This window comes from Coenobita brevimanus, chromosome 25 (assembly GCF_032717465.1).
Source record: "Coenobita brevimanus isolate Jiangsu-jjx chromosome 25, ASM3271746v2, whole genome shotgun sequence".
NCBI classification, from domain to species: Eukaryota; Metazoa; Arthropoda; class Malacostraca; order Decapoda; family Coenobitidae; genus Coenobita; species Coenobita brevimanus.
This window is the reverse complement of record NC_136978.1, coordinates 10,422,078-10,445,962: the sequence shown is the minus strand read 5'-3', so window position 1 is coordinate 10,445,962 and position 23,885 is coordinate 10,422,078. Positions and strand designations below refer to the sequence as shown.

General features: G+C 39.2%; 1 protein-coding gene across 1 annotated transcript in view; it reads right to left on the bottom strand.

The window, feature by feature from the left end:
- Positions 1-23,885, bottom strand: part of Dscam1 (Down syndrome cell adhesion molecule 1) — an 829,655-nt gene that overhangs the window by 71,117 nt on the left and 734,653 nt on the right. Inside the window, exons 35-36 of the mRNA XM_080267762.1 lie at positions 20,283-20,429; positions 10,939-11,099 (exon numbers count right to left, since the gene is read on the bottom strand). Coding sequence (XP_080123888.1) covers positions 10,939-11,099; positions 20,283-20,429 — 308 coding nt within the window. The remainder of the gene's footprint in view (positions 1-10,938; positions 11,100-20,282; positions 20,430-23,885) is intronic.

Below are 23,885 nucleotides of genomic sequence, written 5' to 3'. Positions count from 1 at the left end.
CCGGCTTAAGCCCGTTATTGTTGGCCGTGCAAAGCAGCCTCGGTGCCTTCGTGGGGTGATGGATGTCCTTCCTGTCGTATGGTACCATTCTTTGAAAGCATGGTTCACAGCTGTGATTTTCAAAGACTGGTTTCACCATCACTTCGTCAAGGAGGTCATACATTACCAGACGAAGACACTGGGAATTCCTCGCGACCAGGTAAAGGCTCTCCTTCTCCTCGACAATGCACCTGCCCACCCGTGCGACAAGGACTTGGTTGCTGAGAATGGCCGTATTAGGTGCATGTTTCTGCCACCTAATACGACTGCTCTCATTCAACCAATGGACCAAGGAGTGATCGTGGCAACAAAGCGCCTGTACCGTCGGAAGTTCCTGGACGAGGTGATGGTGGTTCTCGAGGACGAGGACGAGCGCAGGGAAGGACGTGACACTCGAGGCAAGCGGACTTTGGAAAACCTTCGCCGCTACAACATCAAGTCTGCGCTGTACAACTGGGCTAGTGCATGGAAGGAAGTCCCTGTGAAAACTCTTGAAAATGGTTGGTCTCGTCTGCTTCTCGGAACAGATGTGGAGTACGATTTCCTAGGGTTTGACGTGGATGACTTCCATGCACGGCTACGTACGCACGGCGACGATGTTGATGTGGACGATGTTCGTGAGTGGTTGGACGACGACGAGGGCGATCCTGGGTATCAGACGTTGTCTGATATCGAGATCGCGTCTTCGGTTGCTGGTGTCAGTCCCGAACTTGAAGATTCCGACGACGAAGGCGATGATGATGCAGACTCCGCCCAGCAGGACACTACTCCAGCCATCCCCAAGCTGAGCGCACTCCGGGAACATCTAGAGTTCGTCCTAGACTACCTGGAACACCCGGACTGCGACAGGGAGATGGGGCCCTTGGGACTCGTGGAGGAAGTGCGTGCTTTCCGGCAGCGCATCATCAATCGCCAGAATCGTCGGTCCTTGCGTCAGTCAACGATTGACAGTTTTTTCAGGCCCGTGACCCCCGCTGTGCCAAGCCCTGGTTCCACTCCGTTGCCTCCCCAAGACAGGCCCTCATGCTCCGAGCCACAGCCCAGCACATCAGCTACAGTGGAGTCACCGCTCGACGTGAGTTTGCGGCTGTCTTCAGAGTCTTCTGTAGTCGGTACGCCATCACCACTACCCACCGATGCACCCCTTGGACGCCTGCCAGTGATACTCTCGGGCTCTGACAGTGAATAAACAGCAAGAACTTCTCCACTAGACCACACGGGAATTTTGAGTGTTGTGCAGTGAAAAAAACGGTGTGTTGTGTTAAGGTTTTCAAGTTGGGAGAAAAGACTAAGTAGAAAAGAAATTTAACGTAACTAACCTTCTTTGTTTTGGCTTTGGAAACTTAAAAAACTTGGGAAAAGTTAATGTGCAACACTTAAATTTAATGGAACATTATTTGGACTAAAGTGAACACTGTGAAAAGAACGGACTTCTGTGTGTTAGTGACTAAGTTCAGTGCAAGACTTCAGGAAGAGTGTAGTGCAAGTGCTTCAGGAAATCGTTCTTACTGTCAGAGTCCGAGAGGAGGCGGTTATTCATCGAGGTGGCCAGGGACTTGCTGTAAGTAGCCAAAATGTTTCATGTTGTACTATTTTCCATACTATATTTACCAGAATGTTTCATATTGTATTTTTTCCCATACTATACTTACCAGAAAGTGTCATACTGTACTTCTTTCCATACTAAACTTACCTCATGCATGTGCAGTAGGAATGTGTTTTTCAGAGTTCGGTTAGGTTCGGTTAGGTTAGGTTCGGTTAGAGTCCATAAGTACCAGAATGTTTATTAATGTATGAACATACTTCTAAACCCACATTTTATGTGTCTATTGCATTTATTTCAGTCATTTATGTGCCTTATTGGTGTGATTTGGGTGTTAAATAGGTGCTATGCATGTCCGGAGGGAGTTGTATAGGTGTTTCTCTGTGTTAGGGTCCGTAAGTACAAGTCCATAAGCTGGGGCCCAATATCCGGACAAAACCAATATCCGAACCTACCGATGGCTCTATTGATCCGGATATTGGAGTGATTACTGTATATATATATATACACACACACACACATACACATATATATATATATATATATATATATATATATATATATATATATATATATATATATATATATATATATATAGACACACACACACACAAATATATATATATATGCATATATATATATATATATATATATATATATATATATATATACATACATATATTCATTCATTCATTGCAAGACGCCATGTATCCCAAACGGGGTGGCCAAGGGCCTAGAGTTAACTGTTTTACAGTGAGGGGCACTAATCCTCCACCAACCCCACTTGACACATAGGGAGAGCGTTATGCCAACAGCATCTGGTGTTCCCAGGCGATCACCCATCCAAGTACTAACCAGACCCATATATATATATATATATATATATATATATATATATATATATATATATATATATATATATACACACTCAATCCTCGTAAATCACGGCAATCTGGGTCTGGACCACTGCCGTGATTTATGAATTCCGTAATTTATGAATAATAACTCTTACGTGAAAAATTAATTTGGGTCTGGACTTTGGCCAACTCGCCCTCACAGCACCCTACCTACACCCATCTAGGCACCATCAAACACAAACATACAAATTTAGGAATATTTAGTGCAGGTATTAAGGGATCTCACCTTAATCCTATGACAAAATTGCTTAAGTGAATGAAGTTGGGTGGTGTTGGGAAGAACTTAGAACCTCCCAGCACTTGTTCTTCCCAAACTCTTTCGCCAGCTTTGAAAACTTCTCTCCCTTCTAAGCACGACAAATGAGCTCCAAAGGCTGACTATAAGACAACTGTGGCAGCTTCCTGACGCCATATTGCTTAAAGCGCTTCATTGGGGGGTCGGGAGGGGCTATGGCACGTAGGAGGTTGGGGGAAGTTGCACAAAAAAGGCAAGTAACTCTCGTACTCCACAGCGACGGTCTGTAGTGTGCGGACTGGCAGGACAAGAAGAACAACAACATGGCGGCATTAGCATGCACATATGCCACCAGGGACGCACGGTTATTGGTTGTTGGGTCGCGATTTTCAGTTTGAATGCCGCAGTTTACGGTTCTCCTCGGAAAAGGCCCACTTGGGTAACTAGATCTGCGATTTTCGTGACTTAACAGTGGTTTAAAGTTGCCAGCAGTCTGACAGCCACCTAGCCGTGAGTACACCGTCCGATCAGCGAAGTTAAGCAATGTTGGGTCTGGTTAGTACTTGGATGGGTGACCGCCTGGGAACACCAGATGCTGTTGACATCCCTACGTGTCAAGTGGGGTTGGTGGAGGATTAGTGCCCCTCCCCGTAAAACAATTAACTCTAAGCCCTTGGCCACCCCGTCTGGGATACATGGCGTCTGGGAATGATTTATGAACACGTGATTTACGAGGATTGAGTGTATATATATATACATATATATATATATATATATATATATATATATATATCTATCTATCTATAGCCCGACGCCCTAATCCCGCAAAGGGTGGCCGCAGACAAAACGCCTCCAAGTCACTCTGTCACCCACCATTTGGCTCCCCTCCCCCCAACTCACCCCCCCCTCCCTCATATACCTCTCAACTCCATCCCTCCACCTCATCCTCGGTCTACCTCTCCCTCTCCCTCCCTCCACCTCATCCACATACACCCTCTTAGTCAGTCTTTCATTCTCCATTCTCTCCACATGTCCAAACCACCTCAGTGTATTTCTCCTAATCTTTTCAACCACATCCACATCTACCCCACAACGTTCCTTCACTTCTTCATTCGTCAACCTGTCCCTCCACGTCACTCCACATGCTCCTCTCAAGTAACTCATTTCCACTGCTCTCACTCTTGACTTGTTCCCCTCTTGCAAGGTCCACGCCTTGCTTCCATACGTCAGGGTAGGGATCACAATACCATCATGCAGTGACTTCTTAACTTCCATACTCACCTCCCTATTTCTCATCACTGCTCTCAGTGTACCAACAACCTTTCTTCCCTGCTGTACCCTTTCACGTACTTCATCCCCCAAAGTTCCATCCTTACTCATCACACTACCCAAGTACTTGAATGCACTCACATTCTCCATATCCTCACCATCCAATCTCACTGCACACTCTGTGACTTCATTCCTCTCAAACACCATAACTTTACTCTTGTTTACATTAACTTTCAGCTTCCTCCTCCTACACACTGTCCCAAATTCATTCACCAAACCTTGCAACTCCCATTCGTCTTCACTCAACAATACTGTATCATCAGCAAACAGCAACACCGGAAGCTTCCAAATCTCACCCTCATTCATTAGGGCCACCCCCACATCCACTGCCCTACCTTGCACCTTCTTTACAACCCCATCCATATATATATTAAACAGCCATGGAGACATCACACAACCCTGTTTCAGTCCCACATTGAGATCAAAGAACTCACTCAGCTCACCATCCACTCGCACCGTAGCCCTAGCTCCCTCGTACATACTCTTCACAGCACTCAACAATTTCCCCTCCACTCCATATATTCTCAATACCTTCCACATACCTTGCCTATCTATTCTGTCATAAGCTTTCTCCAAGTCCATGAAGGCAGCATACACTTTCCTTCCCTTCTCTAGATACTTCTCCACTAAACATCTTAGAACAAATATCTGATCTACACACCCTTTTCCCTTCCTAAATCCCCCTTGTTCTTCTCCAACTAGCTCCTCTGTCATATGCCTAACCCTATCAATGAGTATTCTACCATATATTTTACCAGTCACACTAAGAAGGCAAATACCCCTATGGTTACCACATACTTCTCTCTCCCCTTTTCCTTTGTACAGAGGAACAATTATACCTGATTTCCAGTCCTCTGGAACCCTTCCCTCTTCCCAAGCCAATCTACACAACTTCCATATCCACTCCACCACAATCTCACCCCCATACCTAAGCATTTCACCACACACTCCATCAATTCCTGGGGCCTTTCCCAGCTTAATCTTCTTCATCGCTTCCACTACTTCCGACCTACTGATCTCTTCCTCCCTCCTCTCATCTCTTCTTCTCCCAGCCATTCCCCAACCACTTATACTCACACTGCTCTCACTCTCTACATTCAACAAATCCTCAAAGTGCTCCTTCCATCTCCTCAATTTCTCTCTCTTCTCCACCAACAATCTATTATTCCTATCTTTCACTCCCCTACTATTTCCCCTTTCACACTGCCTTACTTTCTTTACCTCCTTCCAAAACAATTTCTTACTCTCCCTCCATTTCACACTCAGATTCCTCCCAAATTCTTCATCCACTTTCTTCTTACTCTCCTTCACCAGTTTCTTAACCTCCCTTCTCCTGCTCACATATACCTCTCTCTTCTCTCTCTCATCTTCTCCCCTACCTCTACTCGCCAACCATTCACCATATGCCTTCTTCGTTTGTTCCACAGGTCGTTTCACCTCATCATTCCACCATGCTGTCCCTTGCACACCATTGCATCTCCTCCTCACTCCATAAACCGCCTCACACGCTGCGCTTATCTCTTCCATGAATATCTTACATACGTCTTCCACCCCTTCCATCTGCTCTAGCTCATACCTTCCCAGTCTTTCTTCCACTATGCTCTTATACTCTGTCCTTTTCTCACTATCTTGCAATTTCTCCACTCTTCTCACAGGAGCTGCTTCCTCCTGTCTTCCCCTTCGTCTCCTCAACCACTTTCTTTGCAGCTCTACCTTGGCCATCACTAAGTGATGGTCCGAGACTCCATTCCCCCACCCTCTCCACACCCTTGCATCTAACACTTGTCTTCTCATTCGCTCATCCACACACACGTAGTCTATCATTGCCTTTCGTTCAACAAGTTCACCATCCATCCTCCTCATTACTCTCCATGTATACCAGTGGATCATCTTATGACGAAAGTAGGTGTTGGCTATTGCCAACCCCTTACCAGCACAGATGTCCACCAAAGCACTACCATTCCCATCTACTTCAGCTGGCACACCCCACTGACCAACCACTCCATCCACTCGTACATTCCCAACTTTGCCATTCATGTCTCCAATCAACAGCACTCTCTCACTCCTCCCAAACTTGTCCATACATGCTTCTACTCTCGCCCAAAACTCATCTTTCACTCTTGCCACTCGATCCTCTGTTGGAGCATACACACATACAATCGCCCACGCTTGTATACCTACTTTCATCCTCACCCATACAATCCTTGCACCCAATGTTCCATACTCTCTTATATTCTCCTTCCACTTCTTGCTTATCATCAGACATATTCCCTCTCTTGCCCTCTCATTCTCACTGACTCCCGCACATATACCTACACCGTGTTCCCATTCTCTCATCCTTTCACCTTTCCATTTAGTTTCAGTCAATCCAATTATATATCCACTTTTGCATCCTCAAGCACCTGGACAATCTCTCTCTCTTTCACTTCATCATTCACTCCTCTCACATTCCACGTTCCTACCCTCAGAATGTCCTTTGTCCGTTCCTTAGTCGTCAACGTATGGTCCGTCCGGGTCTGAGGCGCTTTATTTGCTTTTTTAGTTAGTTCTTTTTACGGGGGGCACTAACCCACCACCAACCCTTTTAGTCGCCTCGTACGACAAGCAGGGATACTGGGGGAGTATTCTTGAAACTCTCCTATATATATATATATATATATATATATATATATATATATATATATATATACATATATATATATATATATATATATATATATATATATATATATATATATATATATTGCCAGATGCCTCAATCCCTTTTGGGGTGGCCACAAACAAATCGCCTCCACGTCGCCCTGTCCCCCGCCATTTCACTGCCCTGCTCCCAACTCACCCCCCCCTCTCTCATATACCTCTCCACCCCATCCCTCCATCTCATCCTCGGCCTTCCCCTCCCTCTTCTCCCCTCCACCTCACTCACATACACTCTCTTCATCAGTCTTTCACCCTCCATCCTCTCCACATGGCCAAACCACCTCAGTGTATTCCTCATAACGCTTCCTATCACATCCACATCCACATCACAACGCTCCTTTATATCCTCATTCGTCAGCCTGTCTCTCCATGTGACTCCACAGGCTCCTCTTTAATAACTCATTTCCACTGCTGTCACTCTTGACTTGTGTCCTTACAGCAACGTCCAAGCTTCACTTCCATACGTTAGAGTTGGTATCACAATACTGTCATGTAGTAACTTTTTCACTTCCATGCTCACTTCCCTGTTTCTTATCACTGTTTTCAAAGAACCAGCAACCTTTCTTCTCTGCTGTACCCTTTCAAGCACTTCACCCTCCAAACCTCCATCCTTACTCATCACACTACCCAAGTACTTAAAAGTACTCACATTTTCCAATTCCTCACCATCCAAACTCGCTGTACATTCACTGACTTAACCTCTCTCAAAGACCATCATTTTACTCTTCCCTACATTCACCTTTAGATTTCATTTCTTACACACTCTCCCAAACTCACCCACCAAGCCTTGCAGCTCCCCTTCGTCTTCACTCAATAATACAGTATCATCTGCAAACAACAGCACAGGGAGTTTCCATATATATATATATATATATACAGTAATATACATATCCCATTGGAGCCCAGTGTCCCGAGTATTGGACAGAACTGGGATTTTTCAAGTCTTCATAAAGTAGGGAAACCCCTTGTAGGGACCTATGAGCTTCACAACTATGAGTCAATAGGCGGAGGGCGGTAGGCTTAGTACTCTCCCAGTGCAGTGCCTCGCCTAGCACCCCTGGAATCCAATGGGTTAATGACTGGCAAGCCTATCCGTCTCTTTAACCCATTGGAGCCCAGTATCCCGAGTATTGGACAGAACTGGGATTTTTCAAGTCTTTATAAAGTAGGGAAACCCCTTGTAGGGACCTATGAGCTTCGCGACTATGAACCGATAGGTGGAGGACGGTATGCTTAGTACCCTCCCAGTGCAGTGCCTCGCCCAGCACCCCTAGGATCCAATGGGATATGTAGAGAGAGAGAGAGAGAGAGAGAGAGAGAGGGGGGGGGCCCTAGGCATGATGTTCACATGAAAAATCTAGTATTATTTTAACAAAGTGTAGATGGTAAATATGGATCAGCCGGGCTGACAGGCACTACACTAGCTAGAGTGCAATATAAAAATAGGGACTAAACAGGTCCCCAAACAGAGCCTTTGTCAGTTTTCAGCTGGCATGCTCAGATAACACTGCCGAGAACCCAGCTGGACACCAGGAAGATTGCTGGAGTTGCCCTGGGGGGTCTACTGTAGTCTGGCCTAATTCTCTCCTGAGTACAGCAAGTACCAACTCAAAGACTATTCCATTCTAGGCTGGCCCCTGCCACTAGCAGTGTCTAGCAATCACCACAGTGCAACATTTCTAACTTTATAACATTTAAGCAAAGGCTTGATATTCAAGTTGTAGCCAATTATGCATGAGCATAGCTTACACTGGATATATTATATGATGAAGTCTGTACAAAAAACTCACCAAGGGTTGGCACCTCACTTTTAACTAGGTAGTAATGAAATAATTATCTGACAAGAGTACAGTATGTAAGCTCACTTATATTTAAAAAAATAAAAAATCTGTGCAGATGATTTTACCTGTGAGGTGGAGCACAAATGACAGGGGTATGAATGGTGCGTAAATAATTATGCAGCCCATTTCACTGGACATACTGTTAGATATCCTTCCTACTTCTGTTCTTTCTCTTTTTTTCTGGACCCTACCTGACTGACCTTGCTCTATCTCTCTGGCATGTATTAACACTTTGGCTGGCTGATGACGTTATTTACGTCATCTGAAAAACTCCCGTAAGCTGGCCAATGAAGTTATTGTATTTATGTCAATAGAGTAAAATATTCGCCAAAACTCCATTTATTGTTCAATGTTCATGTGACTAGGTTTAAAATAGACATCAATGTCTTCTCATTCTTCCTGTGCTTTACAAACATCACTGGGCAGTAAGTACTGTATAGACATATTTACTGTACTGTATATAGATTCTTTATATTTCTAATGTATGCATATACTGTACAGTATATTTATCCTTTTACTGTATAACTGTGTTAGTAACAGAGAGTTCATGTTCTGTTCATTCTTGAATGCATATGTTACTGCAGAACAAACTCATACAAACAATTAGAGACTAAAATGAATGAAGCAGCAAGCAAAATAGCGTCAAAAAAAAAAAAAGTATAAGTGTAAATATTTATGAGATGGCACACTGATGGACTGTGCCTGCCCTTCCTTACGGTGTTAGTAATTGTGATGTTGGTTGTTTGCTTATTATTTTATACATATCATAGAACAAACATATGTAAACAGAGACTAAAAAGGATAAAACAGCATAAAAAATTATGCTGAAAATAAGAATTAGTATAAACATTTAAGCAAACTGCCTACGTTTTTCACGTCGTTTTTACGGCGTTAGTAACAGTGATGTCAGTTGTTTGCTCATTATTCTATACATATATTATTGTAGAACAAACACTTGCAAAAGATGACACTAAAATTAATAAAATTGCACAAAAAAAATGTCAAAAATAAAGAAAGAGTATAAACATTTACGCAAACTGCCTACGTTTTTTCACACAAACAGTCTGTTATAGTATTGGTAATGCTGGTACAGTATTCTATTCAACCTTATATATCCTTATAGAAAAATCAATTGCGAACAATCTGACACAAAAATGAATAATGTAGCATAAAAAAAAGGCCAGAAATAAGAAAAGAGTATAAACATTTGCAAGTAACTATGTACTGCCTGGCAACCCCTGGCCGACCTTGGGGTGTAGCAGGGCACATGTGTGAGGCCGGCTAAAGTGTTAAGGCTGGGATGATGAATGAAGGTAGTGGTAACTTAATAGTACAAATCAGTATGATTAAAGACACTAATAATGTAAGCATACTGGGTCACTCAACCAGCCCTTAGCTGCTGAGCTGAATATTCCTACTTACTGCATACATAGTAAATATTGGTCACAGTGCAGTGGTTTACTCTATATAAATCACCAAATGCCAATGTCTACATTTCACCAACCCATTCAGTATGATGGCAGCTTTATTTTATTCTTGCTACCCACAGATTATTTCATTCAACAGAGGAAAGACCTCCTACAGAGAAAAGGTTCATGCAGATAATCTGGCACAGATTTGAGTGTGTGTGAGAGGTATATGTCCCCCTTTTTTCTGTAGACCAATGATTACCATACTTACAGTAAAATAATAATGCTATTTACCAAATATAAACAAAAAATCTTAAATAAATGTTATCACAGAATCATTTCAATGAAAGGAGGGAGATGGTAAGAAATTCTGTAGAATTTGTTAATGAGTAATTCTAATTTATGGTAATTTCACTACATATCACACAGCCTCCTCTTTCCAAAGTGCTGAATCTGGCCCTGATACTTTTCATACTTCTTTTAGTTCAACAAGTCTTTCCTAAGTTGAAGATAATCATATGGCAGTAGAAGATTAAAAGCAAAATGGTAAAATTGTACTAAATAAGCTAAAATAATTCCATACTTTTACTTTACTGCTTTAATAACTTCTGATGATATATAATCACTGCACTGTGCAATATGATCATGCATTATTTTTGGACCTTTAATTAGAACTAAGAGTGCAATGATAACAGTAAATGGGCAAATTAGTCTCTCTTATTCAGTACATTAAACAGCATAATGCAATGAACCAGCAATTAATCAGGCTCAAAAAACTGTCCAATGGCAATTTTCATAGTAAAGTTACTAAAAGTGGAGAGACTAAAATGGTAAGAACTGCACCCCAGGGAAAAATACGTCACAACGCAGGGCAGACTTCCAAACCTCTGCAGTGAGTAGGGTGCCAACGACCAACCACACCTACCATGCTTCTTGATGCAGGGGAATTGACAAAGTTTTGCTGAGATCCATGGCCATTCTGGTAGGGGAAGGTCTGGAAGTTGTTGCCAGCCTGCTGTGGATCCATCTCCTCACGGAATCCAAGAAGGTGGAAGGTTGCGTAAGGGCAGATTTCATCATCCCCACCTAGTGAAGGCAATGAGCATGACAGGTGTGGAATAATAATTGTTAAATGGTACAGGAAAATACAGCTGAAAAAGTGCAAAATAATACTTGAACACAATACATCTGGAAACTACTCTACATAACTTTTATGTCAACCTGAATTAATTAAAGAATTTTTTAATGGAGTCATTGATTTACTGGCTATTATTAATCTCAAGAATATTTACTTTGGCCTGCACTAAATATTTCCATATTTTATTAAGATATTGAAGTACAGTCACTGATTTACTGGCTAACTGCTGTACTACAGTATATGTAACTTTTGTTGAAGTAGTATCACTACAGCAATTACAATATTACAGACAGAATATATTACACATCTCAAGAATCTACTCACAACTGGAAATTTGTATGTACTGTACAATTATGTCTCGTATGCCAATTGAGGTTCACTGAACACCCAACATAAGAAAAATAAAAAAAAATTGAATGCACAAATAACAAATCATTCACACTTCCACTGATCTGCACAAATTCAAAAATATATCTGAAATGCAATTTCCTACTAAGGGAGAGAACTAAAAAAATGCTGGCCTCATAATAAATTAGTTATTTCTTATATGCATCTTGACAATGTATGTTATACAACATACTTACAAGCAGTGTATGAACAGTTTTAAATTACACATACAGTGCTAAAGCATGATACAAATTTATGTGCATACTGGATATACTGAACATTTACAGTAAATTATCAAAATGCCTGTACCATACACCACCCAGTATGCTCTAGTATCATAATTATGTCATCATCAGTTTAACTAATGTCACTGTTCTATATACATTTTGCAAGAGATTGCACAATTCTCTATGTACATTATATGGTTTCAGTCTAAACATATTAAGATATTTTTGCAACTGAATACTATCCTGTTTTTTCACTCTCATCTTAAATGTCAGGACCAACTGCCTAGCCCCGGGCTTCTACGCTCCCCATTGGGCAACGTAGGATTGGATGATGGATGGATGGATTATACTGCACATACATTACAGAACCATATTACCACAAAAAATATAATTAACTTATAAATAAAATCACATAATCATTAAATGTCAGTGCGTGTTAGCTACTTAACATCTAACTATATCACCATATTCATCTGAATGGGATTCTCTTATCTAGCAGTATCTTCCAAGAGATTTTACTTTCATTAGACTTGGAAAGGAAAGAAAGAGAGAGAGAGAGAAATGGGAGAAATGGAGTTCCCCCAAGCTAAGCCCTGTATTGGACTATACAGCCCCGCTAGGGTTACAGGAGCGAGCTACCACTCCCGGCATGGCAGCCCGGGCGAGGCTCGAACTCGCAATCCCCCGATTACGAGTCCGGCGCGCAACCACTGTGCTACCGCGCCCCCCAGAGAGAGAGAGAGAGAGAGAGAGAGGGGTATGTGGGGACAACAAACACCCTGCAGGCAGCTCTGTCACAGCCATCCTCTGTCCATTGGCTCCGAAGAGAGAGAAAGTGTCAGAGATAATGATGCTGATAGGCTTGGAGGCAATATTCACCATATACAAAGTAGTGCTGATGACATATCATTCCATGAACCTTTATGCCGTCTATGTATGATATTCTTAACCCCTTCAATCCAAAGACACATTTTCTACTGAGTCTCTGTCATCTCTTGATGATGTTATTCAACTTAGGAAGGATCTGCACTGCAGTAGTGATTATATCTGTCCCCTCCAGACTGAAGTCTTCTCTAAGGTGACTAAAAACATTCAGCAATAGCAAGCAGTTTTGAAAAACTAAGTCACAAATCTCCAGGGGTTAAAAGGAAACCTAACATCTACCACAAGCCACTAAGTATTGCTCTGTTAAAAAATAATAATAATACTAAAATAAATAAATGTCTTATTCTTAACCCTATCAGGTTTCTGGGCCAGGCACATTATGTCTGTGCTAGAGCCAGCCACTCTCATGCTGACCCACATCTTTGCGGCGTGATATTTTTCTTTGATCCCTCTGTGTAAATACACTTTTCATGATAGAATGTTGGTTGTGGTGTCATTTTAAAGCTGAATAGTTGTGCTTTATCATAGAATATTAAAAGAAGCAGGACAAAGAAAAGAAAATGTTAAAATGATGAGTTGAAGTTAGGTGAAAACCAAAAATTTTATACCCTGCCATAGAAAAATATTCAGAAAAAAAATAAATAAAGATGTGTAAATCTGGTTTAAACCATGCAAAACTACAATAAATTACCTTTACAATGATATACTGCATAGATTATGATAATTTTTGCATTTTACTGAGCGGTAAAATGAAATGAAAAAGATGCACAATTTTATTTTAGTCTTGGCTGCATATTCGCTTCGCAATCTTTTTCTTTGATTGGTCAGTGTAAATACACTTTTTATGATAGGATGCTGGTTGTGGTATTTTGAAGCTGAATAGTTGTACTTTACCGCAGTATGTTCAAGAAAAGAAAAAAAAGAAAATAAAAAGTCAAAGAGACAAGCTGAAATTAGGCAAAAACCAAAAACTTTATACCTTTCTGTAGAATAATATTCGCTAAGAATAAAGTGATAAAGATGCAAAGCCATGAGTCAGACCAGCTGTGCAGTATCTGCCACGCATAGAGCAACCATTCCATGACGTCACGCTCGAGCCTCTTTGTTATGACACGTAAATGCGATTTATGGTGAATATTTTACAAAAGTTTCTTAACCTGCCGCATCCCATTGACGTACATAAATGCCTGAATGATTTGTCACTGTGACTCCCGTTGATGTTTATAAATATGCTTCAATTGCAAGGTCTATCATTTGTACATTTTTCAAATTTCATGCGTGATTTTTGGTACGTATATACAGGACACCTTCCTCTACCTGAGGCCAGGCAGGGACAATCCCTTACCCCGTATGACCTCCTCCACCCCCCGCATGCCATTGTCTCACCAACTCACCAGGTAAGGGTAGGGTCACCTGTTGCAGGCATTTACAGGTTCAGGTGAGCAATTTCTCTATAAATTTTCGATATTTCTCATAAAAAGTGGAGGTTAAAAAAAAAAAAAAAACTGTCAGGAAGGGGTGGGTTAAAATGACGAAAAAAAGCGTCTCTGGAATCTCTGAGGTTGGATTTGAGATGACAATCAAAATCAACATTGGAATCTCAAAGGGTTAATGTGCCTCAACATTTTCCTTCCTTTAAGTGTTACTTTTCTACTACAGTAAACCCATACCATTTTAGTATTCTTTATCATATCAATTATATGGCTGATCATACGGTATTTATTCATACCGTATTTTTATTTTTTCTTACTCTTTACTTGCAAGTGCTGTGAACATTATCTCACAGTGACTGACATTAAAAATACTATGTAGGCTTCAATACAAAGAAATCAACATTTACAACATTCCATCTGTGTCACCTGCAAATGCCTCAAATTTTTAATAAATAAGAAACAGTGAACACATATAGCCTATTTCCCAATATTAAAAAAAAAAAAAAAAAAAAAAAAAAAAAAAAATCGACAAGGAAGAAATACTGCCATGCTGCCCACACAACCACAGCATGTCATTAAAAAACAACTTTGTGGGGTAACGAAGAATGGGTAAAATTTGGAAACCCCCATCTATGTGGATGCAAGCATCTCATCACCAAGCACTTGCATTACAAGCAGTCTCATATGGGAGTGGGGTAAAAAAAAATTGTACTTGATGTTTCTTTTCTCTGATACATGTCTCCAGAGTAAAGTCCCTTGTTGTAATGTAAATCTTTTCATGACATGTAAAGCTGGAAAATAAGTTATGATGATGATGATGGGAGGAGGAGGAGATTGATTATGAAGATTATTATATAACTGAACGGGAAAATTTCATCAATCAACTACCAGTCATATATGTACATGAAAAAGAAAGTAAGAAAAAAAAAAGGATTATTTGATTCTCCATTGATACATTTTGAAAAGTCAGAAATTGCCAAAATGTAGACAGGATTGGAAGAGAGGCTCATTTTTCTATGGAATACTAAGTACAGTAGACCCTAGCTATAACACACTAACTGATGAGAAGCCTGATCCAATGAAGCTGAAAGTCCGATATATACAATGGTCTCCCCCCCCTCAAGGCGGGAAATCATGTTTTTTTTTTTTTTTTTTTTTTTTTTTTTTTAAATAGATAATGAAAGGAGGAAGGAAAAACAAAGCGAAAAAAAATAAGTCCATGTGCCTAAAGGCATCCTCGTTTCATAAAATAATTATAACAACTGGATTTGAATTGAAGTGGATTAAATGTTTGTGGGAAACAACTCCCAGGAAGTGAAGTCCAGAAAGTAGTAGTTCTGGGGATAAATGAACTTTGATAAGCAGAGGATCTGCATTGCGGGGGAGAGAGTGTGAATTCATGGGCGCTCCCAGCTGCCTGAGTATTTCGGGAGAGAATGTGAGGGGGAGGAACAATTGGAGCCAGTTCGTCAAAATACTTACGGTAAAAATATCTATAAAATAATGCTAAAGAAGCAACATCTCTACGTACTGATAACAGAGGAAGGTCTTGCGTGATGGCAGGATTATTGATTAATCTAATAGCTTTATTTTGAATTTTGTCCAACTGCCTCAATGCAAGCGCTCCACATCCACTCCACAGTGGTGAACAGTATTCAATCTGAGAACGCACATGACTTTTGTATATTGTGGCCATCTGCTCATCAGTGAAGAACTCAGGAACTCTGTACATAAGTCCCAATTTTTTGGAAGCATTTTCAGCTGGGGATTTAACATAAGCTGTCCAGCTTAGGTTGGGGTTTACAGTAACACTTAGGAAATCAACTGTAGTGGATACAGGAATACTGACATCATTTAAAATTACGTGAGAGTCTGAGGGATTCTTTCTGTTGGAGAAGTTAATGTATTTAGTTTTCTGAGCATTAAATGAGACCAGATTTGTTTGTCCCCATTGATTAATTTTAGAAAGGTCCTGGTTCAGAGAAATTGCTGTGTTTATTTGGGAATTTATAATATCAAATTGTGTAATTATTACAATAGCATATTCTAATACTAGAAATGATAATCATACCCATTTCATGCTAATTTGGACTCTAATTTCACCTTTTTGCAGCTTATTTTGCATCCTTGTCATAGCACTTCTTCATTACTAATACAGTATAATTACAACTCAGCAATAATGATGGGGAGAGGGCAATTCAGGAATTCAGGCCAGGTTGGAGTAAAAAGGGTAGGAAACACATGTATTGTGACTCACTGTGACCCATTTAAGGAACAGTTCATTATATCCAACAAAAGGTCATTGGCCTTCATGGTGTCTGTTAAATCCAATAGGGGTTCATTAAAGCAAGGATCTACTGTACTCCAATCAAACAAGAAACTTACAAAACTATACATCTGTTTCATATGTAGATATAAATTATGTTATGTATGGATTACAAGTGGATAAAAAATAAAAATAAGCAATAACAACAACATAAATTGTTCAAGATGAAAGTTGCCATATTATGTAAATGTAAACCACACTGACTCAATACTAAAATAAAGTTTCAAATCAAACAAAACAAATGAATGAAATGAACTGGAGGCCACAAGCTTCCCTTCACACCTCTCTCCATCTAGTTTTATGTGGTTGTGTCTTTGTGACCCTCATATAAGATAGGCACTAATTTACTCAATATTAACACTCTTGGTCAGTGACATAATTTGGATTGCATTCTGACCACTGCCATACAAGTTTATTCAGCACTGGGAATCATGTGATACATGAATTCAAGTCTTACAGGTTTCATATTCTTCATAGACATAAATACTCACTCATGCTTAAAGGCAGGAAATGTAAAGGTACCAGTCACCCAGAAATAGTTACAATACCACTACCTGCACTTTCTGAAATTACATCAACCTCAATGCTAATGATATATTTTTGGAAGGTGTACAGTATCCTAAACATATAATCATTAGAAGTCCTGCATATTTAGCAAGAGGTATAATAAGATAATGAGCCAGCAACTACTCTCAGATCATCCTAAGAATCTGAATGAAAACTGCATCATCTGATTAAGAAATTTGGAAAGTTAGCTAATAGAAAAAAATTGAAAACGAGTAATGAAAACAGTAAGATAATGAGTAGCAACAAGAACTTGGAAACTGTAATTTCAACTGAATGGCAACACGACAGAAGAAATGAACAGCTTGAACAGAATGAATAGAGTATACAAAATACTGTACACTATACTGTATCACATCTATGGATCATGTGGTGATAATCAAATATGTTCAATAACTCCAGCCTGTAAAGACAAGAATCTCATATGTGGCATGAGGTGTAGATTTTTCCATGATTTTTACACAAGGAAATGGCTATAGTGTTATCGGGGAGTGATGCATGAACTTCCAAATAAAGAGAGATAGAAGATACTGAATTTTTAAAAATTCAGATTCATCCATGAAATACCAAGTAGGAAGGCTTGATGCAGAATGAAATAACTTAGTAATGGATATATTGTATGAAAGAAAGCCATGGACAAAAGTTGCTTTTCATGGACAGTTAGGCTGGTACAGTAACAGAGAGAACAGACAGGACTGAGTATGTACTGCATACCGTGCAAGTGTGTGAGATGCTGAATACATGAGATGGATAAAAAATGAAAAGATGAGCTGAGCTGAAACATTAAAGGAAACAAATACAGTACATCAGAGGAAGTATAGTGCATACTGGTACAGTGCAGCAGAGAAAAACAGTTTTATAGAGACAATTTATTTCTTTAAAAAAAATTCCTTTGTGAAAAAGGAATTTTTATAAAGAAACAAATTTCCAGACTTAAATCATGGATATGAAAGTCAGCTCTGTGTTGTCATATTATACTGTATGGGTCCTTAAATTACTCATGCTAAAGGTTTCTTATGGGAGATGGACAATGGTACCAAAATGATGGTGATATGAAGCTGTGGATGAATGGACTGTGAGAATGAAGTTTTTTAGTTGCAATTACTGTACTTGTATGGTATTCTTATATGAAGAAATTAATCTTGGACAAGAATCATCATAAATATGACTTTCAGGGTAATCATAGACTGATAAATAAGTAAAAAGCTGGGGACATAGAGTGGAACTGCAATAAGCATCATACATAACAAAAGAAAATTAATTCATTCATGGTATATATAAAGGTTGCATAATGTAGGTACAGAGCTACACTGTACTGTACTAAGATACTGCTGCAATATAGCCTGCTACCCACAAAGGATATGGGTCAACATGATTACTGCGGAGTAGGCTAACTGGAGGAAGTGTGAACCACACAACCTCCCCTGCATCACAATAAGCTGGGAACAGATGAGTAGCACAGTGAACAAAAGGTAAATGAATCTTTAACCTTGGGGAATGTTAAGTGAATCACTCTTTTTTATACATCTATCCCTAAAAGGGTAAAGCTATCAAAGCTATAAAATGAATTAATAAAAATAAATACTGGTATCAGTTATATTAACCAACAGAGCATGTTAAGAGATCTAACAACACAATAAAAGTCTTAAAGGAATTTTATGTAAATATACACACACACCTTCAAAACATTAGATATACACCATTCAGTCAAGCTGCCATTTTATGACAAAGATACTCTAGTCTATATTACTTGTTAGGCATACAATATATACATTTTAATCCAAGTATTCTATAAAAATAAGATTTAGTTACTCAATAGCTTAACGTCAAATACCCACACACTGTAAAGTTAAGGTAAATAGTTCTTTCAAATACAGTACTCATCTCTTAACAGTAGAGTTTGTACCTGAGCCCTCACTTCTTTCCTGCTATTGCCACACAGTTTTACTCAGTTTAGAATAGACCTACCATAGTGAAGGGGTTAGAAACAATCCCCATTCACCCCTTCAATATGATAATGTTTTTCTTTTATTCCTGGAACTAACAAATGATTTTATCCAGGCCATGGTAGAACTCTAAAGATGAGGATGATAGCAATAATCTTCACTAATCCCTTCAGTAAAATGACATAATTCTTATTACACTCCTGCTACCATCATTTACTTTTTGCTCAGATTAAGGCAGACCTAACAGTGAATAACCGAGAAACAAATTCTACTAACTCCTTCAGTAATACATCTTTCCTATTTTACTCTTACTGTCATCAATGATTTTATTCACCTTAGGGCAGCCAAAAGGAACTATTCACCTCAACTCCACACTTACAAAGCCAACATTTACTTACCAATGTTATATGAGGAGGAGCTATACTGTACATGCCATGCTGGGAGGCACAGCAAATGGAACATGCGACAGCGCATTACACTAAACTACATCTACTCTACCTTAATTGCCACCAGTCTTACATGGACTGAGAACAGATAGGAATTATTGTGCTAAAAAACTGAGCTCAGTAAATTCAGGAATGGTAACAGGTTAGAATGCTGAGCTCCAATTCTGAGACATAGCCTACCCTATACTCATGGCCACTACTCACTAAATGCAAATTAAGGAAAAAAGATGCAGATGGCAGAATTAAAGAAATCATTGACTTTGTAAACATGATGCAAGTACCTGACCTTCCGTAAGGAACAGGTATCATCACTTCTTTTTTCATGTTTCTTTATTAACAAAAAATTAAAATAAAAATTGGATCTCCTTAATCAGAAGTGCAAAATGCAAATGCTCTGATCAGGCTGAATAACAAAATCATGAATGGGACCTATGATAGGACTGGAAAATATTTACAACATTCAAATTAATATCACTAATGTAAAATGTGTTAGCATTACTCTTCAAACTGCTTTAATACAGTAAAATCAGTAAACAAGTCCCATAAATTCATCTATACCTTCATCATATATACATTGTTCTCGAAGTTCAAAACAGTTTATAATACATGCTGTAAATCTTGCATCATACGGTATGTACATTTACCACATATTTCCTATACAACAAATGCTATATGTAATTTTCAATACAATAATTAATATTATACTCCCTCAAAAATTTCTCTACCCTGTTATATTCAGAATATAAAGATGTGGCTATTCCAATGTAGGCCAGTGATGACCATACAATGCAGCCAGGATCACCACTAAGCTGTGTCCTGGTACTGGGTTGTGTTGCTGCTTAGTATCACTTTACCCTATCCTGGTCTCAACTCTGATCTGCTCTGTTCTCACTTCGATGTGCGACCGTGGACCTCACCTGAACGCAAGGTGTCCTGGGATCCCTGAGAGGGTATGGGGCCACCTGGGGGTATCCGGCGGCCGGGGGGAGGATGGAGGGAGAGTTCCTCGTACATGGGTCGTCTGGGGTCCCAGGTGGCATGGGTGGTGCGACCCGGCCCCCCACCTAGAGAGATAACCAACAGCCGCCCACTCAACACACAAGAAGCGCAACACAAACTACAACAAGCGGTTTCTCAGTCCATACCAGCAACACTACACCACAAGCTCTTGTAGTAACAACAGTGTACTAAACAACAATTGACAGTATAAATACTGTACTGCCATATTTAGATGAAACAAAAAAAAAAAAAAATGTTGAAGAAGAATAAATCAACCAATAACTTTACAGACAATACTGCACATGGTAATTACAAAGCTTGGTGGTATTGCTGCTGTGACTATGCAAGTGTATAAATTAGAGCAGGTCCCAGCTCAAAGAAAGGAATAAAAACACAAGGAAAGACCTAATATAGATAAGTCATGTGTCTGTTTGTAAAATGCTTTGAAAATGGATTTCCTTTGATTTTACAAATAATACAACAATGCATATGGTGTAAGTCAGTGGGAATTCCTCATACATTATCTCCTATAGCATCTAATTATCAAATCAACTTACTGATTTGAAAAGGAAGACAACATAAAACATAACTGCAACTTACAGGCATCAGATTGGGATAGAATTTAATTTACTAGTGCTTTATCTAGGTATTAGTTATTGCATAACTGCTGGTTTATCATTCTTATGTAAGTCTTCAATGCTACAATGATCTTGGGTATAAAGGGTGACCACAAACTGAAAAGAGTTAGTGCTCTATGTATGTATGTATGTACGTATGTATGTATGTGTATGTATGTATATATATATATATATATATATATATATATATATATATATTTGTGATAGGTGGGGGTGCTCACCATCCACTCACACGATGAAGTGCTGCTCTCGGGTGTCTGCCCTTTCCTCTCTATCCTTTCATCCTCTTCTGTCTTTCCTTCATTCTTTCCTTGTCCTTCTGCCTACGGGCGACTTTACACTCCCTCTTCTGTCTTTCTTTCCTTCATTCTTTCCTCTTCCTTCTGCCTATGGATGACTACACTGAGTGACAAGCCAACCAGGGAACCATGTACTACGCTAGGTGGTAACCACATAACCAAATTTTGGCACTTGGTGGTTTAGTGGGTAATTATGGTGCACCAATCGGACTGAGCTGGTGAAGGTTTATATCTAAGGGATGGTTGGGGTTTATTGCTCATGTAATGCCACTCAGGGATGAGTGAGGCTGGTCACTCTCATCTTAAATGTCAGGATCAACTTGCTTAGCTCCGGGCTCCTACGTTCCTCATAGGGCAATGTACGATTGGATGATGGATATATATATATATATATATATATATTACTCCCTTCACTACAATCATGTCCTTTCAAATTTACTCTTACTATCTCCAGATGACTGTATGTAGTTTCTGGGAACCTCTCTCAGTGATGGAATTAGAAATGACCTCCACTGAACTCCTCAACAATGAAAGATTTCTCCAAAGCTGAAAAAACTGTCAGGAGGTAGCAGCAGTAGTAGTAGTTGCAACCCCAGGTCGATATGAAAAGTGAGCTCAGTGGACTGTAGGTTTAAGTTGCTCTCTTTCGCAGTCCTCCATCCTACAGGATGGGGAGAGAAGTGAGGGATGTTTGCATAACTAGGCAGTAGAGCAGCCGAGTTACACTGGTGCAACCAAATGAAGGCATCCTTCTCCCACACCATTTGAAAGTAGCAAGAATTAAATATAAAAGACATCATCAGGTTGATGGGGTTAACAATGTACAGAGTCCCACAAAGTGTTTCAAAAGAAGTCAGACAAAGAGCTAACAGATTTACCCAATTCCACAAGGAGTTTCACGCATCCTTCATGCCGGCATATACTCAATTCATAATGACATTACTCATCTTTTCCATATATTTTAAACAGCTTTTCTCAGATTAGAACCATATTATTCTAAACACTATCATGTTTAGTTTGTCAAAAATAACAGTAATGGCTTTCGTGACTCATGTTGCCCTATCCCCTTTCTCCTTTTCAACTTCTACCTCCCTAATGACTGAATGGTTTTAGATTTCAAGAGGTGCAGCATTCTTTGCTGTCACTCAAGTCAAAGGTCTTGCAAAGTAACTACTTTGATGTAGACACAGCTTGCAGTTACAACAAGGTAACAGTTTAAAATTAATGCCTGACTTTAATGTAAATTTGGATTCCTGTTACATCAAAAAGTATTCCACAGGTTCCTCTACCATGCAGTCAGCTATGTGCATTTTACTAAGGTACATGAAATACAAAAGAAAAAGACAATATTATACATAAAATAGATTATGAACAATACAAGAGAAATTCAGTACCAACTACCTAATGTAAAATTGGGAAATCTGAATACCCAATATCAAAGATTAGTTGCAGATGCTACAGGAAAAGAGAATCAAGCAGATATCATCTTTGGATATAAAAAAGAAAAGAGTGCATTTTCTATTCAAACAAAGCCTTTAAAAAATAAACCTATTTCAATGTCCTAAATAATACATATTGTTATTAATCTCATATAAATTATAAATTTCTTGGCACAGTAAATCACAATAAATTTAGCTTGTAAGAGATAAGAATGATTTCCTGTACAATTTACAGTATGATCTTTTATTGCTTAACTGGGGATGGAAAAAAAAATCACTACTTTTTCCTGGTCTGCATTTAAATTACTATTTACACAATTAAGGTCAGATCAACTCTGTATCAAAATGTATGCAACATAATACAGTTTACAAGAACAACATAATTTTGCCATCATCTGCCTATCACTTATCTGCTTCATAATTCCCATTACACTCCCATGCTACTGATTTTCATTCTTTCTTAGTCTGGAAAGTAAATTCATACACTATGTGCAGAGGCTGTATAATTGTTTAAATAATGTTATTTCATGCCTTACAAATTAATTAACTCTTAAGCTAACTGAGATATATTTCTTGCTTCAGGATCATGCATATAAGAAAGGGTTACTACACTCTTCTACGACCAGTTACCTCGGTGTCACAGAGGTCTGTAAAGAACTCATGCAACTGTATAATACTACAGTGGTTCATGCAATAAAGTGTATTAGTGCCTTAAATGGGTTAATGATACTAGAGAACTAGAGCTTGTAGATTATTTCCATGAACTTCAACTTAAATTATAAATTGTAATAAATTAACTCCTTCATATATTTCTGCCATTGTCATCATTAATATCCAAATCCTATATTCCAAAACATATGCATTATCATTGTCATCTTAACCTCAAAAAAACATGAAATAAGAAAGTAAGACAGTACAAAAACTATGAACAGTATGCTCAGAGAAATTGGCCAGAAACTCATTCACACATCATTCAAGCCCCTGGAATCCTGGCTCTATCTCACAGGCCTAAGATGTACACATATTTGGGGGGTCAGTTTTCTTTATACGTGAATAAATGGGATGGGTAAATAATGAAATGTTACAATTCAAATCTATATTCCATCATGGCACTGAACACGATAAAAATCTCCATACTTCTTTTT